A 19,464-nucleotide genomic window follows, 5' to 3' on the forward strand; every position below is an offset into this window, starting at 1 on the left:
TGGTACTCAGAGTACCAAAGTCTGATGACTTTGGTACTCAGAGTCTTCTGATAATAGTTTGTAATCATTTGTGCATATGTGCTGCTGACAAAGATCTACACTGGTGTGACAGTGTTCACCTCCTTCCAGAATGACCAATATGTCACAAGTATGTACTGGGTGGGCCATGAGTTTCCATACATAGGAGAATGTAAAATGTGCTCCAAGATGTGCAGCATGTCATTAAGTTTATGTTTCTTTTTCACTTATGTTTCTGCACATCTTGTGTATTTTCCAGGAAATAGTAAGAGTAATTTTAGTGAAGTTAGTTTCTGTTACTTACATCAAGTGGAGTAATTACACTTGTGCTTATGTTGAGCAGTTAAAAAATGGCTACAACACGACATTAAGCAGTACCAGTGATTCAGTAGTAACTAACTGTTATGTCTGCCAAGGACTCAACATACTTAAGGACATGAGGCAAAAGAGGGTGAGGGTTCAACAAGATTTTATTCTTAACGCTTTCTTCACTTTGGGTCTTTCACTTCTTCTGATCTTTCCTGTGAAGAAGACACAGTCAAAAAGCCCTCAAATCCCGTGTCCAAAATAACAAAACCCCCAAAAGTATTAACAGAGAGGTAGACCTGGTGAGCCGGTCAAACAGAACAAAACGGTACAGCAGAGGGCCAACCCTATACAGGGCCGTCAAAGCCTCTGCTGATACCGGACTAAGCAAAAAAAGAACCTACTTCAAAGAAAGGATCGAAAACAGGGCAACCGGTCCCACCAGGCCAAAATTGGAAAAACAAACAAAAGTTAACAAAAATACCCCATGGCAGGCTTCAGTGGCGCAACTACACATTATTCAGGTGGATGCGAAAACATAGATCGGCGCCCCCCACCACCCAACCCCCCGAGGGAAGGATCGTCAGGGTGAAGGAGCGACGCTCTCCCCCCCCGAGGCGACGATACGTGAAGGGTAAAACTCGCTACATTTACCTTGTTATGTGCGCGAGGTGAAGGAGCGTTACACGCGCCGAAGTGTATGGGAAAACAATCATCGGCGCGCCGCCCCCTCCAGACGGGGTTTTGGCGCCCCCTCTGGTGCTGCGCCCCTATGCGTTGCATACCCTGCATACCCACTTTTTGCGCCACTGGCAGGCTTGAAGCCTCAGCTGCGGCCCGCAGCGGCTGGACGGGCATGCATGCGCTCCGGAGGTCGAACAAAAAGAGCGAGAGGGAAGGCGGAGTCGTCAACATGCCAGCCTACCTATTTATAGGCGGACCAACAGCGCCCCTAATTAGCATAACTAAATGACGCAAAGACGTTAGCCAAACCCTAACGTATATTAACAAAAGATTAATCACTAACGTCTCCAAAAAAAACAAGGGAAAATAAATAGAGATAAATCATACTGTGCCCAAGCACTTAACACTAATACAGTGGTTCTGAACCTTTTTTGAGGGACCGAACCCACCAGTTTCATATGCGCATTCACTGAACCCTTCTGTAGTGATAACGGGAAGAAAGCAGGTGGCTCAGAAGTTCAGGTAAGCTAACAATGATTTTTAAACTACGATAAAACTTGTAATAGTGCCGAATATACATGAGCTAATGTTAGTCAGGGTGTTGCAAATAATTTAAAAATGTCAGAATTAGGCCTGTCACAATAACAAATTTTGCTGGACGATTAATTGTCTAAAGAAATTATTGCGATAAATGATAATATTGTTTCAAGACCTTTTGACACTGATTGAATGGAAATGACTAATAATACATGCGATTTCCTGATATTTATTTTCAAAATAACACGTAACACTGGAACTGATAAACTAAATAAACAAAACAACCAAAATAATAACAAAAATAACAAAAATAAAATGGATTCTCAGTCTCCATTAACAAAAAACTTACTTGAATAAAAACTAAACAACATAAAGCCAAAGTGGAAATAAATACCGCATTCAACCAAAAGAGTGTAGATTATGAAGTCTGTGTTGCCCTTCAGTAATCTCTAGATTTAAATAGAGAAAACCGGCACATCCGACAACCTAATGCAATAGTTCACACTACATCATTTTTTGCCCCTATTTTCCCCTTATGACAATCTTAGTACGTTGGCCGATCTAACCGATCATCCTGCGGTGTGTGGTGGGTTACGGTAGATCGTCGTGGCCGCTCCGATCTAAATCAGGGGTTTTCCCCGACTGGGAGTTTAACGCTGAATGTGACAGGTAGCCAATCAGAAAGCACGGATTCTCCTCTGCTCTTTCTGAGGGGAAATTACGGATGGGAATCCCAAACAGCTGAAACGGCGCAACCCGAAGTCCAGCGGACATCGGAGATGATATGTGGAAACAACATTAATATTTATTTAACGTTTCGTGCAAAGAATATAGAAATGACAAGGGGAGGAGTTGGAGCCAAATTGCTACTGCAGTTGATGAACCCGGTAGGTTTTTAGCTGTTCTTCGTTAATGTAACATAAATAGGTTATAATTATTTTCATTCAGCTAGGACTTTACGCTGACTCTATAGCCACATGCATCACAGGTAGATTCTAGTAAAGCATTGATTAATGCCTGATTTTAAAATTAGTTAACTGGACTTGTAGCCATTATTTTGTGCCCATGTGGCTGGACACCACACGGCACGACAAACCCGATCGAACCATTATACCCAGGATTTCTGTCGGCTAATGTGTCTCTCAGGGTTTGAAAATAGGCCGACAACTCGTGTAGTGTGCGCTGGACTAAGGAAATGAGGAAGGGAGGGTCAGTGGAGAGCACCGGAGTTTAGCCTTTTTTCATTTAGTGTCATCAACAGAAAGAAAAAAAAGCAGGAAGAGACGATAAAGACGATAATTAAAATGATCTCGATCGGTTTTTTTATCGTCCGATTAATTGATTTATCGTTTATCGCTACAGGCCTAGTCAGAATTAATTCATAATATATTCCTATGTCTTTTCATGTTGGAAAACTGCCACGGCAGACCATCGTGGTTCTTCTGCAGCCTTTGGGTTGCAGGACATCTCATCGGTGTCCGCCTTCCTGCCAGTCAGTGTTTACCTTCAGGATGTCCAGAGACCTTCACCTTTCTGGAGCAGCAATCACATGAGCTCAATATGCTGATGAAACATTTCTGATAAAAAAAAATGTGTCTGATGTTCTTAGAGTTGAAGTGCATTAACAATCTGTTGTTTTTAACTTCTATGTTTAATTATGGTTCACCTGTGTCCAAGTTATACTGAGAACATATAAAGCTTTATTCCTTCTAATGTGACTGGTTCCTCTTCCATGATTTCACATTTTGGACACTAAGAGTTTAAACTCAGTCTTAGTTATAACTAATTACGGTTACAGGTTTTGGACACATTTTCTCACTTTCTTACATTGAGGATTCTGCAGGAAAAATAAACAGTGAGTGAATAGAACGATTATGTATAAACTAAAAACTAACAAACATGATTTGTATTTTGGGTTCTTGTTAATAGCTGCCCTGATAATGTCAAAATGTTTGGTTTGCTGAATAATGTATTCAGTTTTGGACGGCTTCATTGGTAATCTACAATGTTAAGTTCAATGAAATATTTATATAATGTTGTTTCCACTCTGGCTAAAGCTCACATTTTGGGAGGATTGTATTAGGAGCTTGATATAAACTACAGTAAGTACAATAATGTGTGGAGTGAGAAGAAATAAAAAGACTTTGTTCACTGAGACACAACAACTTTTATTTTTCTTTTGTTTGTCTCAACTCTCCTTGTTGCTCTGCCATCTCTGCTGGTAGCTGCTTCCTCCTGAAGTAGATCCAGGTGTTCTGATGTTCTCCATCATGTCAGCCATGTTGCTCTCCTGCTCCCTGGTAATCAGATGATATAGCTTATAGCACTTAAATGTAGATGAATAACAATTACTAATGTGGACGTTACATACACATAAGAAATTATTTAAAACAGACATGTTGCTATGTATATATATATATATATATATATATATATATATATATATATTCATACAACACTTTTTTTTACCATCCAGCCAGAATTAAATAACTGGAATAGTTGTGTAAATTAAAGACAAAATGCAATTACTTTTAAGTTTTAGACCTATGCAGGCTTACAGCCATGGATAAAATACCACTATCGTTTTCTTCAGGTTTATTGTTCATTCTACAATGAATAATTCATAACAAATTGATTAGAGATATTTTGCCATTTTACAATAGGATGTCATATGACATGTTTTATTATCTCACAATGGGGGAAACTCGGATGCAACAGCAAAATGAGAAACAATCGAAGCTCTAGATTCACACAAAGATAAATGACGGTAACATGCTGTACAATATTGAGTCATTTATAACTAATGTGCAACTGAGTGTCTTCAGAAAATGCGCATATTGTGTTTGAGCAATAAAAATACAGCAGGCTGTGTGTTTTAAATGTCGTCCATGGCTGTATGTATGCAACCTTAAATGTAGTAAAAACCAGACAGATATATCTACAAACTGCTCACCTGGCTGGAGAGCAGCAGCGGCGTTAGCTGCGTCTGAGTCAGTGTTCACCGTGGGGCTCCGTCGGCTCTGAGCTGCCGGTTGAATATTGAAATCCGAAAGAAAAAAGCCGGCATCTTTTAGTTCATGGCTTGTTTGTATCTTCCATCACTTCTGTGTTGCAGCGAGTTTCAAACGTTGCGCCTTCATTTTTCTTCTCTCTTCGCCTCACTCTTCTGACCACGCCCTCCGCCAATCAGTGAACAGCAGCGAAGTTTGCGTCGCCTACCAAACCCGGGCTGGCCCTGCTGACCCTGCTCTGAAGCAGGAACCAAAAAAGCAGCGTTAGCCCCATTGAAAAGGCCGGTGGAAACGCAAGGAAAGCGAGCGGAGCCGAGCCTGGCGGGCCAGTGGAAAAGGGGCATAAAAGTCAGTTTCAGCTGAATTTGGGTTCAGATAGATTAAGTAGAAACTGACAAGAACCGGATAAAACGTCAAAATTGAAAGCAAATGTATTTTCCGATATAAGATCAAAATGGTCCCACACTGCGGAAACATTTCCTCTGAAGCTGCTCCATAGATGACAATATAAAAAATCCAGAATTTGTTTGGCAAATGCTTTTGACAGATTCGCTTCCTTATAAACACAGTTTGGCATCCAGTGTCATTTCGAAGCAGTTCCTGTATTGGTCACGTGACTTGCTGAAACCAATACGCGCACCGACACGGGTGTTGGTCTATGGGCTTGATGCATGCGCCGGCGCGTCGGTGTTGCTAGACCCATCATTAGCCTATAGTTCTCCTGGTTATTTTGGGGCAAACCAGATATTTTAAATAATTGAGGTCATGTCTCTCTTCATATTTTTTTATCCTGCCAAAGTATTAAATCCTGTGAGATTTTGTGGGATTTGAGTTTTTAAAAGTATGGTGGGGCCTATTTGGTCTGGGAGAGCATGTGGTGGACAAGGAAGTTTAGGGCTGCAGGTAGTGATGGGCAAATGAAGTCTTATGAAGCAAATGAAGAAATTAAGCTTTCCAACCCATTGCTTTGCCCAAAGGTTTATTACTCGATGCTTCATTCGTCACTCACTAGTGACGAATGAAACTGTAATAGCCCTGTCACCCAGTTCATACATCACAAAATTAGTAAATGCAATATTGTCACAAAGTTTAAATCAAACTCACGTTTAGTAACAGGAGTCAGTTAAATCATATTTAATTGTCATATGGTTTAGTTGTTCAAATGATTTGTAGCCAATCTAATCCTGGCATATATTGACCGTCATTGGTTGTGTTGGGCTTTCTTTTATGTCATAAAGAAATTTGATGTTTTAGTATCTTGGGAGTGCAGTGCTTGTGGGAGTATTTGCTTTTTCTTGGATTTTTAATTGGCTTTGATCCCTTATATTTAGCTACATGCAGACGCCGGCGGGTCGGTGTTGCTGGACCCATCACTACTGTCCACATTTTTTTATATAAGCTGACTAATTTCTTTAGTAATTATTTCTGACTTTTTTATGCTTTGTCTTGTAAACCAGGTGGGCAGAGTAATTTGAATAACTAACAGTGACACACAGGTGAGTCTGATTAGTTTTGCTCACACTACTTTTTAAAATATTTATTTGTTATCCTAAAGTTTCTGCTATATTTCTTGTTTTTCCTTCCAGGCTGGAAGTCTTCCTCCTTCATATTGGTGAAAACAAGAGCAGCACCAAAGACACTTCACTATCAGTGACCACAAGACCACCCATGGCTGCTTCCAATGAACTTTCAAAGCTTCACCTTCAGTGCAAAGTACCATGAATGTATGACCTTTGTTGTATATTGCCGTCAGTGCTGTTTGATGTTTTGAAATAAAAGTAGATTATATTCTGCGAATTGTGCTGGTGTTTTTGTAGCATCTAATGTCTTAAAATGAATTTGGAGATTATTGATGGCTAGTAGTTTCTGGGGGAACAAAGGTTTTATTTGCTCTACTGGCTTTTATTTTGGAGTGAATTAACAGAAAAGTGGGTAATGAGAGAAGGGGAAGACCGGGAAGCCACGACAGCCGCATTGAAAACTAGAGCCCGATATGTGGGCTGTGCTTAACCCCTGCAACACCACAGCATACCCTGCCAGTAGAATTTTAAAACTCAGATTTCTACATTGTTCTATTCTTTACACTGTTCTGTGTTAGGTTAACACATTTATAGTGTTAACCTTTGACAATATACATTAGTTTTTGGGTAAATTAACACTGAAGTGTATTTGATTTCAACTACTGAGTGTTGATTCAACTTTACACAAATAACACTTTCAAAAGTGCAACTTCTACACCATCCAGTGTGGACCCATATAGACACCTTAAAAGTGTAAAATTTAACTCTGTAGGAGTTGATGGAACACTTCCAAATTTGCTGTGTGGGGTGGCACGGGGTGGCAGTTGCCACCCCAAACGAGAGCCTTGCCACCCCTGTTGCCACCCCAGCTGGCGACTATGAATTCAATAAATAGTTATGGGAAATCGGACATTAAGCGCATGAATTTCTTTTTTCCGACAACATTGAATGCAACACAATGTAACCAGACACCTACTGCTGAGTAGTGGAAGTGCGAGAGGACAGCGCCAGCAGCATTGATATGGATGGATATAAATTACTCGACTGGACATTACGTGACTTATCATGCGCCACACCTGCGCCATTGCTGTCCATTGAGTCAACATTATGGGTAGTTAGGAAATTACCAGTCACGCAAAGAATGGGTTTTCTCCGCAGGGTGGCTGGGCTCTCCCATAGAGATAGTTGAGAAGCTCGGTCATCTGGGAGGGACTCAGAGTAGAGCCGCTGCTCCTCCATGTCGAGAGGAGCCAGTTGAGGTGGCTCGGGCATCTGGTCAGGATGCCTCCTGGACGCCTCCCTGGTGAGGTGTTCCGGGCACGTCCCACCGGGAGGAGGCCTCGGGGAAGACCCAGGACACGCTGGAGGGACTATGTCTCTCGGCTGGCCTGGGAACGCCTTGGGATTCCCCTGGAGGAGCTGTAAGAAGTGGCTGGGGAGAGGGAAGTCTGGGCCTCCCTTCTGAAGCTGCCTCCCCCGCGACCCGACCCCGGATAAGCGGAAGAAAATGGATGGATGGATCACTAAACTGTTTATTCAACTAAAGTAATGCGAGTAATGTACGTTTGGCCTGAGAAAGATACACGACCAGGTTATTTTGAGTAAACTGGATTTTAATATTTTTGCTACTGGAAGTAATACTTCAGCTCAGCAGTGGAGGAAGCTTCCAGAATGTTTGTGGACTTGAACATTGGAAGAAGAAGAGCTTCTCTAAAGGTGAGTTATTTGTCTTCAATATATTTTCATGTCATGTATGTCTTTACAGGAAAGAAGGGTGATCATTCTGACTGATTTTGTTTAAGGTGAAGGAACGTCTGCAAGTTTTTAATTTACATCTTGATCAGTTGAACGTGCATGCATGCACATGATTCCTCTTCACATCCTCTCATTTATAATAACCAGCCAGTGAGATGCTCTGTATTAAAAGGACATTGAGTAGTATTGTTTGGGGGGGATTTATATTGATTATATTTGGGTGCTTGAGACTGGAAAAAACACAGTTGGTTGTTGAACGAATGAATAATGTATTATTTGTGAAATTAATAATACAATATTAATAATTAATAATTACATAAGACAAACATTGATGCTAAGTTCTCAATAGTGAGCTAAATATTTAGTTTGAGGCTAATATTTATATCTAAGCTAAATATGTAGCCAGCTAATATTCAAATTCACCTGATAACAGCTGACTTATCCCATAAATAACTTTTTCTCTAACTACAGACATGCAATCTAGTCACTGATGGAAAAGACTATGGATGGATGGACACAAAATGCCTAGCACAAATCACCTGGCTTATTGCTGTTAATTTTTGACTGTGCAACTTTACAAACGGCACCCCATAAACAGCTACTTCACCCATTTTTAATCCATCTCTGAATTAAAATAAAATCTGATCCTTCGTTTGTCTTCCAAATGTTCTGTTTCTCCAAACGTATAACACACATCTCAACTTCAGGTATGCCATGTTTTTCATGGTGCATAGCAATGTTTGTCTGGTTCCAGTTTATGCTTCTATATGTAACCAAATCTCATGCTGAATCTATCGCTGTAGTGTTTGAATCTGTTCATCTACTCACCCTCTTCAGAAAACAGGTTCCAATCAGTTCTGGATTCTCTGCACAGTTCTCCAGCTCCATGAGGAATGTTCTGCAGATAAAACAAAGTCCAAACTAAATTCCTGCTATTCCACAGGCTCTTGTCAGACCAATTTCCATGAATCCATATGCTGCAAATCAGAATCATATTTGCAGAGTTAAAAAACTTTTTAAAAACTAGTTTTAAACAGAGGATGTTGAGGGTGACTTAACAGTTTCAGAAATCATCATTTTAAAGCAGTTCTCCAAATAAGTTTTCTCTGGTTTAACTTATCTAAACCTAAACCTGTTGCACATCCATTCATTCATGAATGAAGCCACTTACTTTGTCCTGACTATGTGTGCTTATAAAATACTTCTACTATTATCATGATCCTTGCTGCTGGCTCTATTGACAGATGGGAGAATAAGGTTATTTTCCCACCTGATAGTCTGGTAGAGTCGGTTCGACTGGCGATTAAAGTTGCAAATGTTACATTTTCAGCTGATGTGATTCACTTTCTCACTGCATGTGTCCAATGAGCCAAACCCATTGAGCAACCTGTTCACTCCATTGCCTGTGGTGGCACAGCACCAAGAACTACTGTGGAATCAACTCTGTGGAATCACTGAAGAAGATACTGAATGCATAAAATGAGGACAAAAATGGAGTGGTGTCAGATTTTAGCAGTTGTGGGTTTCTCTTTTGTCTTTAGCAAAAGACCACAAGATACGCACACTTGTTTTGGTGGCATTTACCCAAAATGCCCTGTGCTGTAGTCCACTTCCTGCTTTTGTAGCAGTCTTCAGTCTGGTTGGCATTTGGATATACAGTCGAACCGCACTAGAGTTCACTTCAAACAAACAGAGACCGAGTTTTGTAGGCGGACCAGAGTTCACTTTTTTGGTCCGCATCAGAGTTCAATTATGCTCCTCAAATATATCGTATTTTCTAGGCAAAAGAACTGGAGATTGATTAAAATGACTAAACAAGTCTGGTGTGAATGCACCCTAAATCCCTATTAAAATGTTGTCACCTCCAGTGTAAAAAACCATCAGAGAAGGCTGTTCCAGATCATTTTCACCTGACAGTTAATATATACATCTTTACATCATTTTTTTAAAAAACGTCTATGGGACTGAATTGGACATTTCAGATGCTGTGATAATTGATCACTCTCAATTGTCCTTAGCAGTGAGTGCATGCATGTTTGTTTTTCTTTTGAATCTCTGTATTGCCCTGTAATGGACTGGCCATCTTTCTATAGTGAACCCCCGTCTTGTTCAATAACTACTGGAGATGGGCATTGTACTCTTCTACAAGGATAAGTGAGTGTAGACAGTGGATAAAGTAATGTACTCACAAGCCATATTCACAAAACACTTCCATCATAAATTTGCAAGATACGCTGCTTCTCAGCTGCCTGACCATTTTTAAAGCACAAGCACATAAAAAATTATACATAACTGTCTTACTAACCAAATAAATGGTTTCCTTATCTTCCCTGTGATTTGTGTTAACAACCCTGTCTATTTACATCAGAATATACCAACACAAAGACAGACAACAAAAAATGTTACCTACTTGTTGTGAAAATCATATATTTCTGGCAGGTTGCCAAACAGTACGTCTTGCTTATTCTCTAACGTGGGGGGGATGAGGTGGCAGAGCTCTGAGTTATTCAGCTCAGCAACATAGCCCTGTGGAGCAGGTACAAAGATAAACAGAGCAAAATGAATGAAAAAGTAGTCAATGAAGGCAAAGGTTTTTGCCTTCATTCTCACAAATGTAAAAGTCAAGAGTCTCCCTTTGTTGGAATGACATTTAAGATATCAAAGTCATCCTGTCCCGTCCTGCAGTAACCTGGTAAAAACTAGCTCCTTGTTCTACACTATTTGTTTCATCAAGAGGGTCCAGATCCTCGTCTACTTTAAAACAATTGCTTCCTGGAGGCGGGGACTCTTTTGTAGTTTCAAAACAACAGACAGACTACAAACAAGCAGAATTGCCCAGGAAGGCAATTTTTTAAATTTTATTTCATTTATTTAGCCAAGTAAACCCTGTTGAGATCTAGATCTCATTTTCAAGAGGGACCTGGGCAGACGTTTGTACAATTACAAACGTCTGCCCAGCAACCCTACTGTAGGAATGGCCAATGCCAGGCCATTCCTACAGTAGGGTTGCTTATAGAGGAAAATAGCAGTGGATGTTAGCTACTGGAAGTTATTAGTTTGGAGTTGCTGTGGGACTTGTTCCACCACATTCATAACATCCTTTCAGCTGTTGCCAGCTTACTATCCAAGTGTGGAGGGAGTCGGATGGGTGAATTTGACTATTGTAGTGAGCTTCCAAATTCAAGTGGCTTTTTGGAGGCCTAAACATATACCAAAACTCACCTGATTTTGCACATTCAAGGATGGGAATGCAACATAAAATGTGCAGTAGAAATCACTACAGTACACCCTCTTCATTTACCCGACTTTGTTATAGAGGTACGGAATTTTAATAAACTTCCCAATACCTACCTTAACCTGTCTTTTACTCGTGCTCCTACTAGAGGTTTTAATTGATCGGCTAGAAATTTTGCAAGTTTTACTCACAAGGCATGGTGGATCTAAATATATCAATATAGTGACTTTTTATACATGTCTAACAGGTGTAGCCAGGCTTGAAAGTTTGTTTATTCACCATGAAAATTAAACTGTCGTATCTCCTACAAAGTCACTGATTCCTGGTCCTCAACAACACTTAAAACTCAAAATGTTTTATGTTGACCCAATCAACATGGAACTTTACCCAGAGATAAAGGAGTTGGCTTTACCTGGTCTCCATTAGTTAGACCGCTGGTCAGAGGGCGTGGCCGCGTGACAGGGGTACCGCCAGGAATTGTGGGCCCCTTGACAAAAAATTAGTTTGGGCCCCCCTGCGGAGCTGCTGTTACAATTTTTTGAGTCCATTTGACCCATAAAAAGCGTCACAATTTTAAAGGCTTGCATCTGCCTTGCTTTCTTTGGTTCAATACTGATAATTAGCACAATATTTACTGCTCATGAATTTAACATCCAAAAGTCCACATCCAGTATGCAAGTAGGTTGCTTAAATTTTTTCTATTTTTTTTCTTTTTTTATACTCCAACATTTTTAATTTTTACAATGAAACATACAATACACAGAACTAGGGGCACTGATTCATAGTTAGAAAGAAAAAGAAAACACTACAAGATGATACCCATAGTTACGCTTCCTTGCTCTTGTATGCCAGCCATTTAGACCAGCGTTTGTTGTAAGAATGTCCTTTTATATGTAAAATATATGTCCATTTTTCCATAGAGTGAATCTCCTCCACGACTTCCCGCCAATGGTCCAGCTGGGGAGGGAGTTTCTCTAGCCAAGACCGTGTAATAGCTTTTTTCTTGCAATTGATAGAATTTTAAAAAGATACTCATCATCTTTTTGAAACACTTCTCCAGTTAACAGCCCCAGCAGAAAAATTCTGGGGCCTTTGGGGATGACATACCCCAAAATTATCCCAGTAGTCTGATAGATTCCATCCCAGTAAGGTGCCAACTTTGGGCAGGACCAAAATACATGAGTGATTGACATTCAGATGGCCACAATGTCTCCACATTGCTGTTGTTCTCCTCTATGTCTACTAGTAATTTGAGGTGTAATAAAGTATCTAACTAAGCACTTCCATCCAAATTCTTTCCATGTTTTAGAACTGGTAGAGGTCTGTTATGTCACACACATTGAAAGCCAATCACCCTCTGTAACTTTCACTTCCAATTCCCCATCCCATTTTGACTTGATATTCAAGGTGTTATTTCCATTATGTTTCTGCAACCCCTTATATAGTTTGGGAGTCACCTCCCATGTATACAAATGCTTATACTCATGTATAAGCATTTGTACTAAATTGCACAATAGCATTACCTTCTGGAGGAACGCCTTTTTTTATTTAGGTATTGTTGAAATGTCTTAGCTGAAAGTATTTAAATAAGTCTCTGTTCTCAAGATTATAATCCCTTTTCAGTTGCTCAAATGTTTTAAAGGTGTTACCTTCTACAAATTAGCACAAAGCTACCAGTCCTCTATCTTTCCAGCCTAAAAAAGAAGAGTCTAACTCTCCTGGCCGAAAGTTTGAGTTACAGGAGGGCCACATCAGCACCCTGCCTAAGTTCAATCTGTTTCCATCCAGTCTCCTTTTCTGGGGAGCACCGGTAGACCATAAATCTTATTTGAGATGCGTAATAGTATTCTCTCAAATTTGGAAGGGCCAGACCCCCCCCCCCCCCCCATCTCCATTAATTTGGAGTGTTTTAAATTTTATCCTTGGTCTAGTCCCGGACCAAATAAATCTTGAGATCAGCCTATTCCAGGCATGGAACTGTGTGCTAGATATTCTAATAGGCAATGACATGAATATATATAAAAATCGAGGAAGCAGATTCATCCTCACTATTTCCATTCTAGCTGTGAAATCCAACAGTAACCTTGCTCAGGCTGTCAAGTATTTTTGTATGGTTTCAGTAAGATTACCAAAGTTCAAACTAAATAACTCATCCAAATCTTGGGAAATAAATACTCCTATGTGTTTTAGCTTTTTGGCATCCCACTTGAGTCCATAAGTCTTTCTTATAAATTTACTGGGGGAGTAGTTAATTGTCAGAACTTGTGTTTTTGTGATGTTTAGACTGAAGCCCGACAGTTGACCAAACTCAGATAGAGCTGACATAAGTTTGGGGAGCGTTATATTTGGATTTTGGAGGTATGTGATTATGTCATCTGCAAAGAGGCCAATTTTGTGTTCTATATTTGCAAAGCTAACATCCTTTATCTCATCATTCTCTCTAATGGCCTGTGCCAAGGGTTCAATGAATATTGCAAAAAGTGATGGACTTAGGCAACATCCCTGGCGGGTTTCTCTGTGTAGTTGGAAGCTATTTGTTAGGTGCCCATTGATTTTTATCCTGGCCCGTGGTTCATCATAAAGTGACCGCAAACAACTAATAAACTGATTATTAAAGCCCAGACGCTCTGGTACCTTGTATAGAAAAGTCCAGTTGACCCGATCAAAAGCTTTTTCTGCGTCTAGGCTAATTAATGCGACGCTGAGACCCTGCTTTTTCGCTCAAGCTTATATATGTAATGTTCGTCTTATGCTGTCATGAGTTTGTCTGCCTTTGATGAATCCCATCTGGTCTTCATGTGCTAGATCTAAAAAGTAATACTCCATTCTTCGAGAGATTATTGATGTAAATATTTTGTAATCAACATTCAGAATTGAGATTGGGCGATATGATTCGCAGTATTCAACATTTTTCCCTTCTTTAGGGAGGACAGATATTACAGCCTCTCTCAAAGATGGTGGCATCTCCGCCCTATTCAAGGTCCAGTTAAAGGACTCAAGCAGGGCTGGGGAAAGTTCCTCCCCAAACATCTTGTACCATTCATTTGGAAACCCATCACTACCCTGGGGACTTATTACTTTTCAAATGTCCAATAACTGTATCCAATTTTTTCTGGGTAATGGGAGCAGATAGAGCTTCGTTTTGGATTAGTCCAAGCGAAGGAAGGTCCAAAGCTGCCAAATAATCATCAATAGCAGTTATGTTAACTGGTTCTGGGGCAGAGTATAGTGTTTTAAAGTAATTTTCAAAGGTTTTATGTATTTTATCCATGTCGTAAGTTAAATTACCAGTTGAGGATTCTCTAATTTTGGTAATCGAATGCTTCAATTGGTGTTTACAAAGTTGTCTAGCTAAGATTCGTGTAGCTTTTGGGCCTGATTCGTAAAATGTTTGTTTGGAGAATCTTAATTTTTCCTCAAGTATCATATCATTTATATTGTTTTTAGTTTTCATTATTTGCTCTGATAATTCTCCATTGTTACTCATTTGCTGTTTTACTTCTAATTTCCTCAGTGTGTTTTCTAATTCCTCGTATTTCAACCTTTTTATTTTTTTAAGATAAGCAGTTCTAGAAATTAGTCTCCCTCTTATTACTGCCTTGACCGTGTCCCAAACTAAGGTGGGATTTACCTGCCCATTATTATTGTCTTTTACACATTCTGTTATTTCTTTTCTAATCTCCTTTGTTGTGGTTTCATTATTAAGAATACCTATATTTAAGCACCAGAAGGCCTATTAGACAAACCGATGGACAAATGGATAGATACAACACTATCTATTTGTCCATCAATTCCCAGACCACACTCTGAAATATCAGACGTTCCAGTTAAGCATTCCTTCACTTTAGATCTATCGATGGTGTTAATCAGACACAGGTCGATCCTGGAGTGGAGTTTGTGTGTAGAAGAGTAATGGGTAAATTCTCTTTCTTTAATATGGAGATCCCTCCAGACATCAAACATGCCCATCTCCCTGATCAGGCTATTTAGATCTTTTGACCTACCAGTTTTTTGCTTCTTATAGCTTGTTGTATAGAGCATAATTAGGGATTGTGCTCCAATCTCCAGTGCAAACAAGAACTCCTTCACTAAATGAGATAATGGTGTCAAAGACCATGTTTAAGAAAGTTCTGTCACTCTCTAGTGGTACATATACGTATATTAACAATTGTGACAACATCACCAATCCTCCCCTTTATAATAACAAATCTTGCATTTTCTTCATCGCCCTTCTCAGATATCAATTCAAAGTTGAGTGAATTAGAAATTAGGGTGATTACCCCTCTCTTTCTACTATTTCTATAAGAGCTATAAAACGTGTTTGAGTAACCAAATGACTTAAACTTGTCATGCTCTTGTTTGGACATATGTGTCTCTTGAAAAAAGCGATTTGTATCCCATCTTTTTTCAATTTGGCCAAGACCCTTTTTCTTTTCACTGGACTACTCAATCCATTTACATTCAAGGAAGCGATTTTTAAATTATATGACAGTAATATAAAAATTACCTTGACTGATTTCGCCCCTGAATCCACAACACGAACAGCAACAAAGCAAAACAATATCAAACTGACTTCCGATGAGAAGAAACTCCCTCTTCTCACTCGTGACCCCGTTGGCAAGTCGAGAGTTAAACCTCTCAAACTGAGAGGGCCCGAAAATATGAGAGGCCCCATTGGCCAAAACGTACAAACTCTCTTACACATACTATCACACTCTCTTACATTCACTATCAAACTCTCTTACACTCACTATCAAACTCTCTTACACATACTGTCAAACTATCAAACTCTCTCACATTCAGTCAAACTCTTATATTCACAGTCAAACTCTCTTACACTCACTATCAAACTCTCTTACACATACTGTCAAGTTATCAAACTCTCTTACATTCACTATCAAACTCTTTTACATTCACAAAGTTTTACATTTTTAAAGCCGCAGGAGAGAAACATAAATCAAACCGGAGGTGCGCTTTTATTTTGAAAAGAGAGCGCCATAACTTGTGCTGTCGCGCATATTAAAATCGAGTGCACTGACTTTACTGCCATTTCCAAAGAGGTGACTATCTTTATCCCGCTGATAGATGGGGAATCTCTGTTACCATGTTTGGGATTTGTGAAAAATGTTTCTGATTTGTGAAACTTCAATAAAGGTTGATTTTACCACTTTTTTGCATCTGGATCACACTAGAATTGCTTTAATTAAAAAACTACTATATCTAGTAACTTCAAACATGGACTGGATGATTCTGCTCTTATAGCAGAATATTTATAACCATGTTTGGGATTTGTGAAACTTTTATCTGATTTGTCCCATCCATCCATCCATCCATTTTCTTCTGCTTATCCGGGGTCGGGTCGCAGGGGCAGCAGCTTCAGAAGGGAGGCTCAGACTTCCCTCTCCCCCGGGGCCTCCTCCCGGTGGTACGTGCCCGGAACACCTCACCAGGGAGGCATCCAGGAGGCATCCTTACCAGATGCCCGAGCCACCTCAACTGGCTCCTCTCGACGTGGAGGAGCAATGGCTCTACTCTGAGTCCCTCCTGGATGACCGAGCTTCTCACCCTATCTCTAAGGGAGAGCCCAGCTACCCTGCGGCCGCTTGTATCCATGATCTCGTTCTTTCGGTCATGACCCAAAGTTCATGACCATAGATGAGGGTGGGAACGTAGATTGACCGGTAAATCGAGTGCTTCGCTGTTTGACTCAGCTCTCTCTTCACCACGACGGACCGGTACAGCGCCCGTTTCATGGCAGACGCTACCCCAATCCGCCTGTCGATCTCCCGCTCCCTTCTTCCCTCATTCGTGAACAAGATCCCCAGATACTTAAACTCCTCCACTTGAGGCAGGACGACCCCCCCCCCTCCCCCACCGACCCGGAGAAGGCACTCTACCCTTTTCCGCCTCAGATTTGGAGGCACTAAGTCTCATCCCAGCCGCTTCACACTCGGCCGCAAACCGCTCCAGCGAGAGCTGCAGATCACGATCTGATGAAGCCAACAAGACCACATCATCCGCAAAAAGCAGAGATGTGATCCTAAGGCCACCAAAATGATTCCCTCAACACCTTGGCTGCGCCTAGAAATTCTGTCCATGAAAGTAATGAACAGAATCGTTGACAAAGGGCAGCCTTCGTCCAACTCTCACCGGAAACGAGTCTGACTTACTGCCGGCAATGCAGACCAGACTATGACACCGGTCATACAGAGACCTGACAGCCCGTATCAAAGGGCCCGGTACCCCATGCTCCCAGAGAACCCCACAAGACCCCACTAGGGACACGGTCGAACGCCTTCTCCAAGTCCACAAAACACAAGTAGACTAGTTGGGCGAACTCCCATGCACCCTCCAGGACCCTGCTGAGGGTGTAGAGCTGGTCCAGTGTTCCACTCTACACTGTTTTATTGCAAATTATTTGATAACAAATTGATGTCAAATATGATGTCTACAGAAACATGATTTAAGGATTACAGCTAGAACAGCTTAATAAAATTCTATTATTCTGATGGTCCTGTCTGTTGACAGGTCAGGATTTTTTTTCTATGCTGGATTGTTCCTGAGGTGGATTCCTCCTGTGCCTTTGATGGCGAGCCTTCCCACCTGGACTTAGAAAGAACTGGATTCCTTCTTTTCCATTTGGAGTCCTGCTGCACCTCGCAGTGTGGTAGGCCTGTATCACTCACATCTTCACACACAGTTGGTTATGTGTGAGACCACTGACTGACATTTTTCATTGTTATTGTTTAATCCTGGAATTCTGGACCTTACCTTTTGGACCAGTTTTTATTTGTGACTTTATAACAAACTGCTGTGTAGGAAATTCTCCTCATGTGAACAGTATTGAGTTGAACCTAATTGGAACTGAAATTGATTAATCTGTTGCCTATTACCATTTAGAATTCAGATTACCAGGGTGCACCCAAAAGATTTAAAACTGAGAACTAGCACTTGGCCAAGTATTATTATTTCTTGTATTTTATTGTGTGTAATTTTATTTTCATAATTGTGTGTCTTGTACAACTGTTTGACAATTTTATGGTTTATGTCACTAAAGCCAGTTGTTCTTTAAATTCATCCAACTGTTTTTGTGTGTCATTTAAACACCCCACCATGCTCCGATATCCGAATCTATTGGCCCATTCATCTAGAATATATAATACCCTTCCCATCTGTGTTACATATACATTAAATACGTTTAATTAAGCAAGTGTAAAAAGTATTTAGTAAACTACCGAAGTACTGAGTAACTGATCATAACACCTGATTTACAGCCAAAAGTATAAAAGTTTGAAGTTATTCTGGTATTTTACAGAGTATTACCAAAATATTTATATAAATACACATAAAGCAATCTAGACTTCTCAAAAATGCAATGTAGTTGCATTTTATTCAAGCTGCAGTACATAACTTTAATCAAAAATATGTTTTCTCCATATTTGTTAAAGCTGTTACGATGTCATAGCAGTTTGTTATATGACAGATAATCTGTGAAAACAATCCATCTCCTCCATCTGGTTAAAGTAATGCACTGTTCTGACCAAAACAACCAATCAGAACCAGTAGGACGCTCTTAGCACTGTCAATTAGCCTCATTCACTCACTGCTAAATGTGCTAATGGTGGAGAAACAACTTATCATTACAAGAAACCGTTTATCTGCCGTCATTGGTAGCTATGCAAGCTAAACTGAGCAGTCACAGTTTGAATCTGCACAGCTCTGTGTTATGCTAGCTGCAGCGTGGCACAAATCGAGGGGGAGGAAGGATGAGCAGCACCACAGGAGATTGTGATTGACAGCACTAAAACTCTCCTGCCACTGACTGGTTGTTTCTAGCACTGAGAGAAGGCAGAGGAAATTGATTTTTCACATATTACCTCTCATATCATACTGTCACAACATAATGACCGTTTTAAAAAATATGTGAAAAAAAAAATTATATAAAAGCGACATACTGCAGCTTTAATTTCACTAAGGAGAGGACGGGTCAGGAGGGACGTGGGTTAGAGCTGCTGCTGACTGACTCATCTGTTAAGTGGTAAAAGGTACAAGGGACAAGTTAAATACATTAATATGTTGGTAATTTATTTCCTTAATTCATTAAATTCTAGTGAAAAGGAGGCAAACAACAGTTTGTAGCTAAGCTAATTATGCTAAATGTTTGATAATCTCACAGTCTACTCACCTCTCTAGGAGAAAAACTGGGTTATAAATTAACACTCTTGCCTTTTTCTCTCTCTCCCTCTCCTTTTTTTTGAAAACCTGATTTTATAACTTTTCTTAGCAGCATAGTAACTGCCACAATCGTTTGTGTCTTCCACTGACTGCTGCCAACAGCATCACTCTCAAGTGCTCCAAGCAGGAACGAACCATTTAAAGCAAATAGGGGGGTGTTCAG

General features: G+C 40.2%; 1 protein-coding gene across 9 annotated transcripts in view; it reads right to left on the reverse strand.

Moving 5' to 3' along the window:
- The window catches only part of mcf2l2 (MCF.2 cell line derived transforming sequence-like 2), a 193,112-nt gene that overhangs the window by 100,116 nt on the left and 73,532 nt on the right, over positions 1-19,464 (reverse strand). For all 9 annotated transcript variants that reach the window (XM_081606659.1, XM_081606662.1, XM_081606660.1 and 6 more), the window contains exons 17-18: positions 10,242-10,357; positions 8,660-8,729 (exon numbers count right to left, since the gene is read on the reverse strand). In XM_081606659.1, coding sequence (XP_081462785.1) covers positions 8,660-8,729; positions 10,242-10,357 — 186 coding nt within the window. The remainder of the gene's footprint in view (positions 1-8,659; positions 8,730-10,241; positions 10,358-19,464) is intronic.

This window comes from Poecilia reticulata, chromosome 4 (genome assembly GCF_904066995.2).
Source record: "Poecilia reticulata chromosome 4, P_reticulata-male-v2, whole genome shotgun sequence".
In the NCBI taxonomy this organism is placed as follows: Eukaryota; Metazoa; Chordata; class Actinopteri; order Cyprinodontiformes; family Poeciliidae; genus Poecilia; species Poecilia reticulata.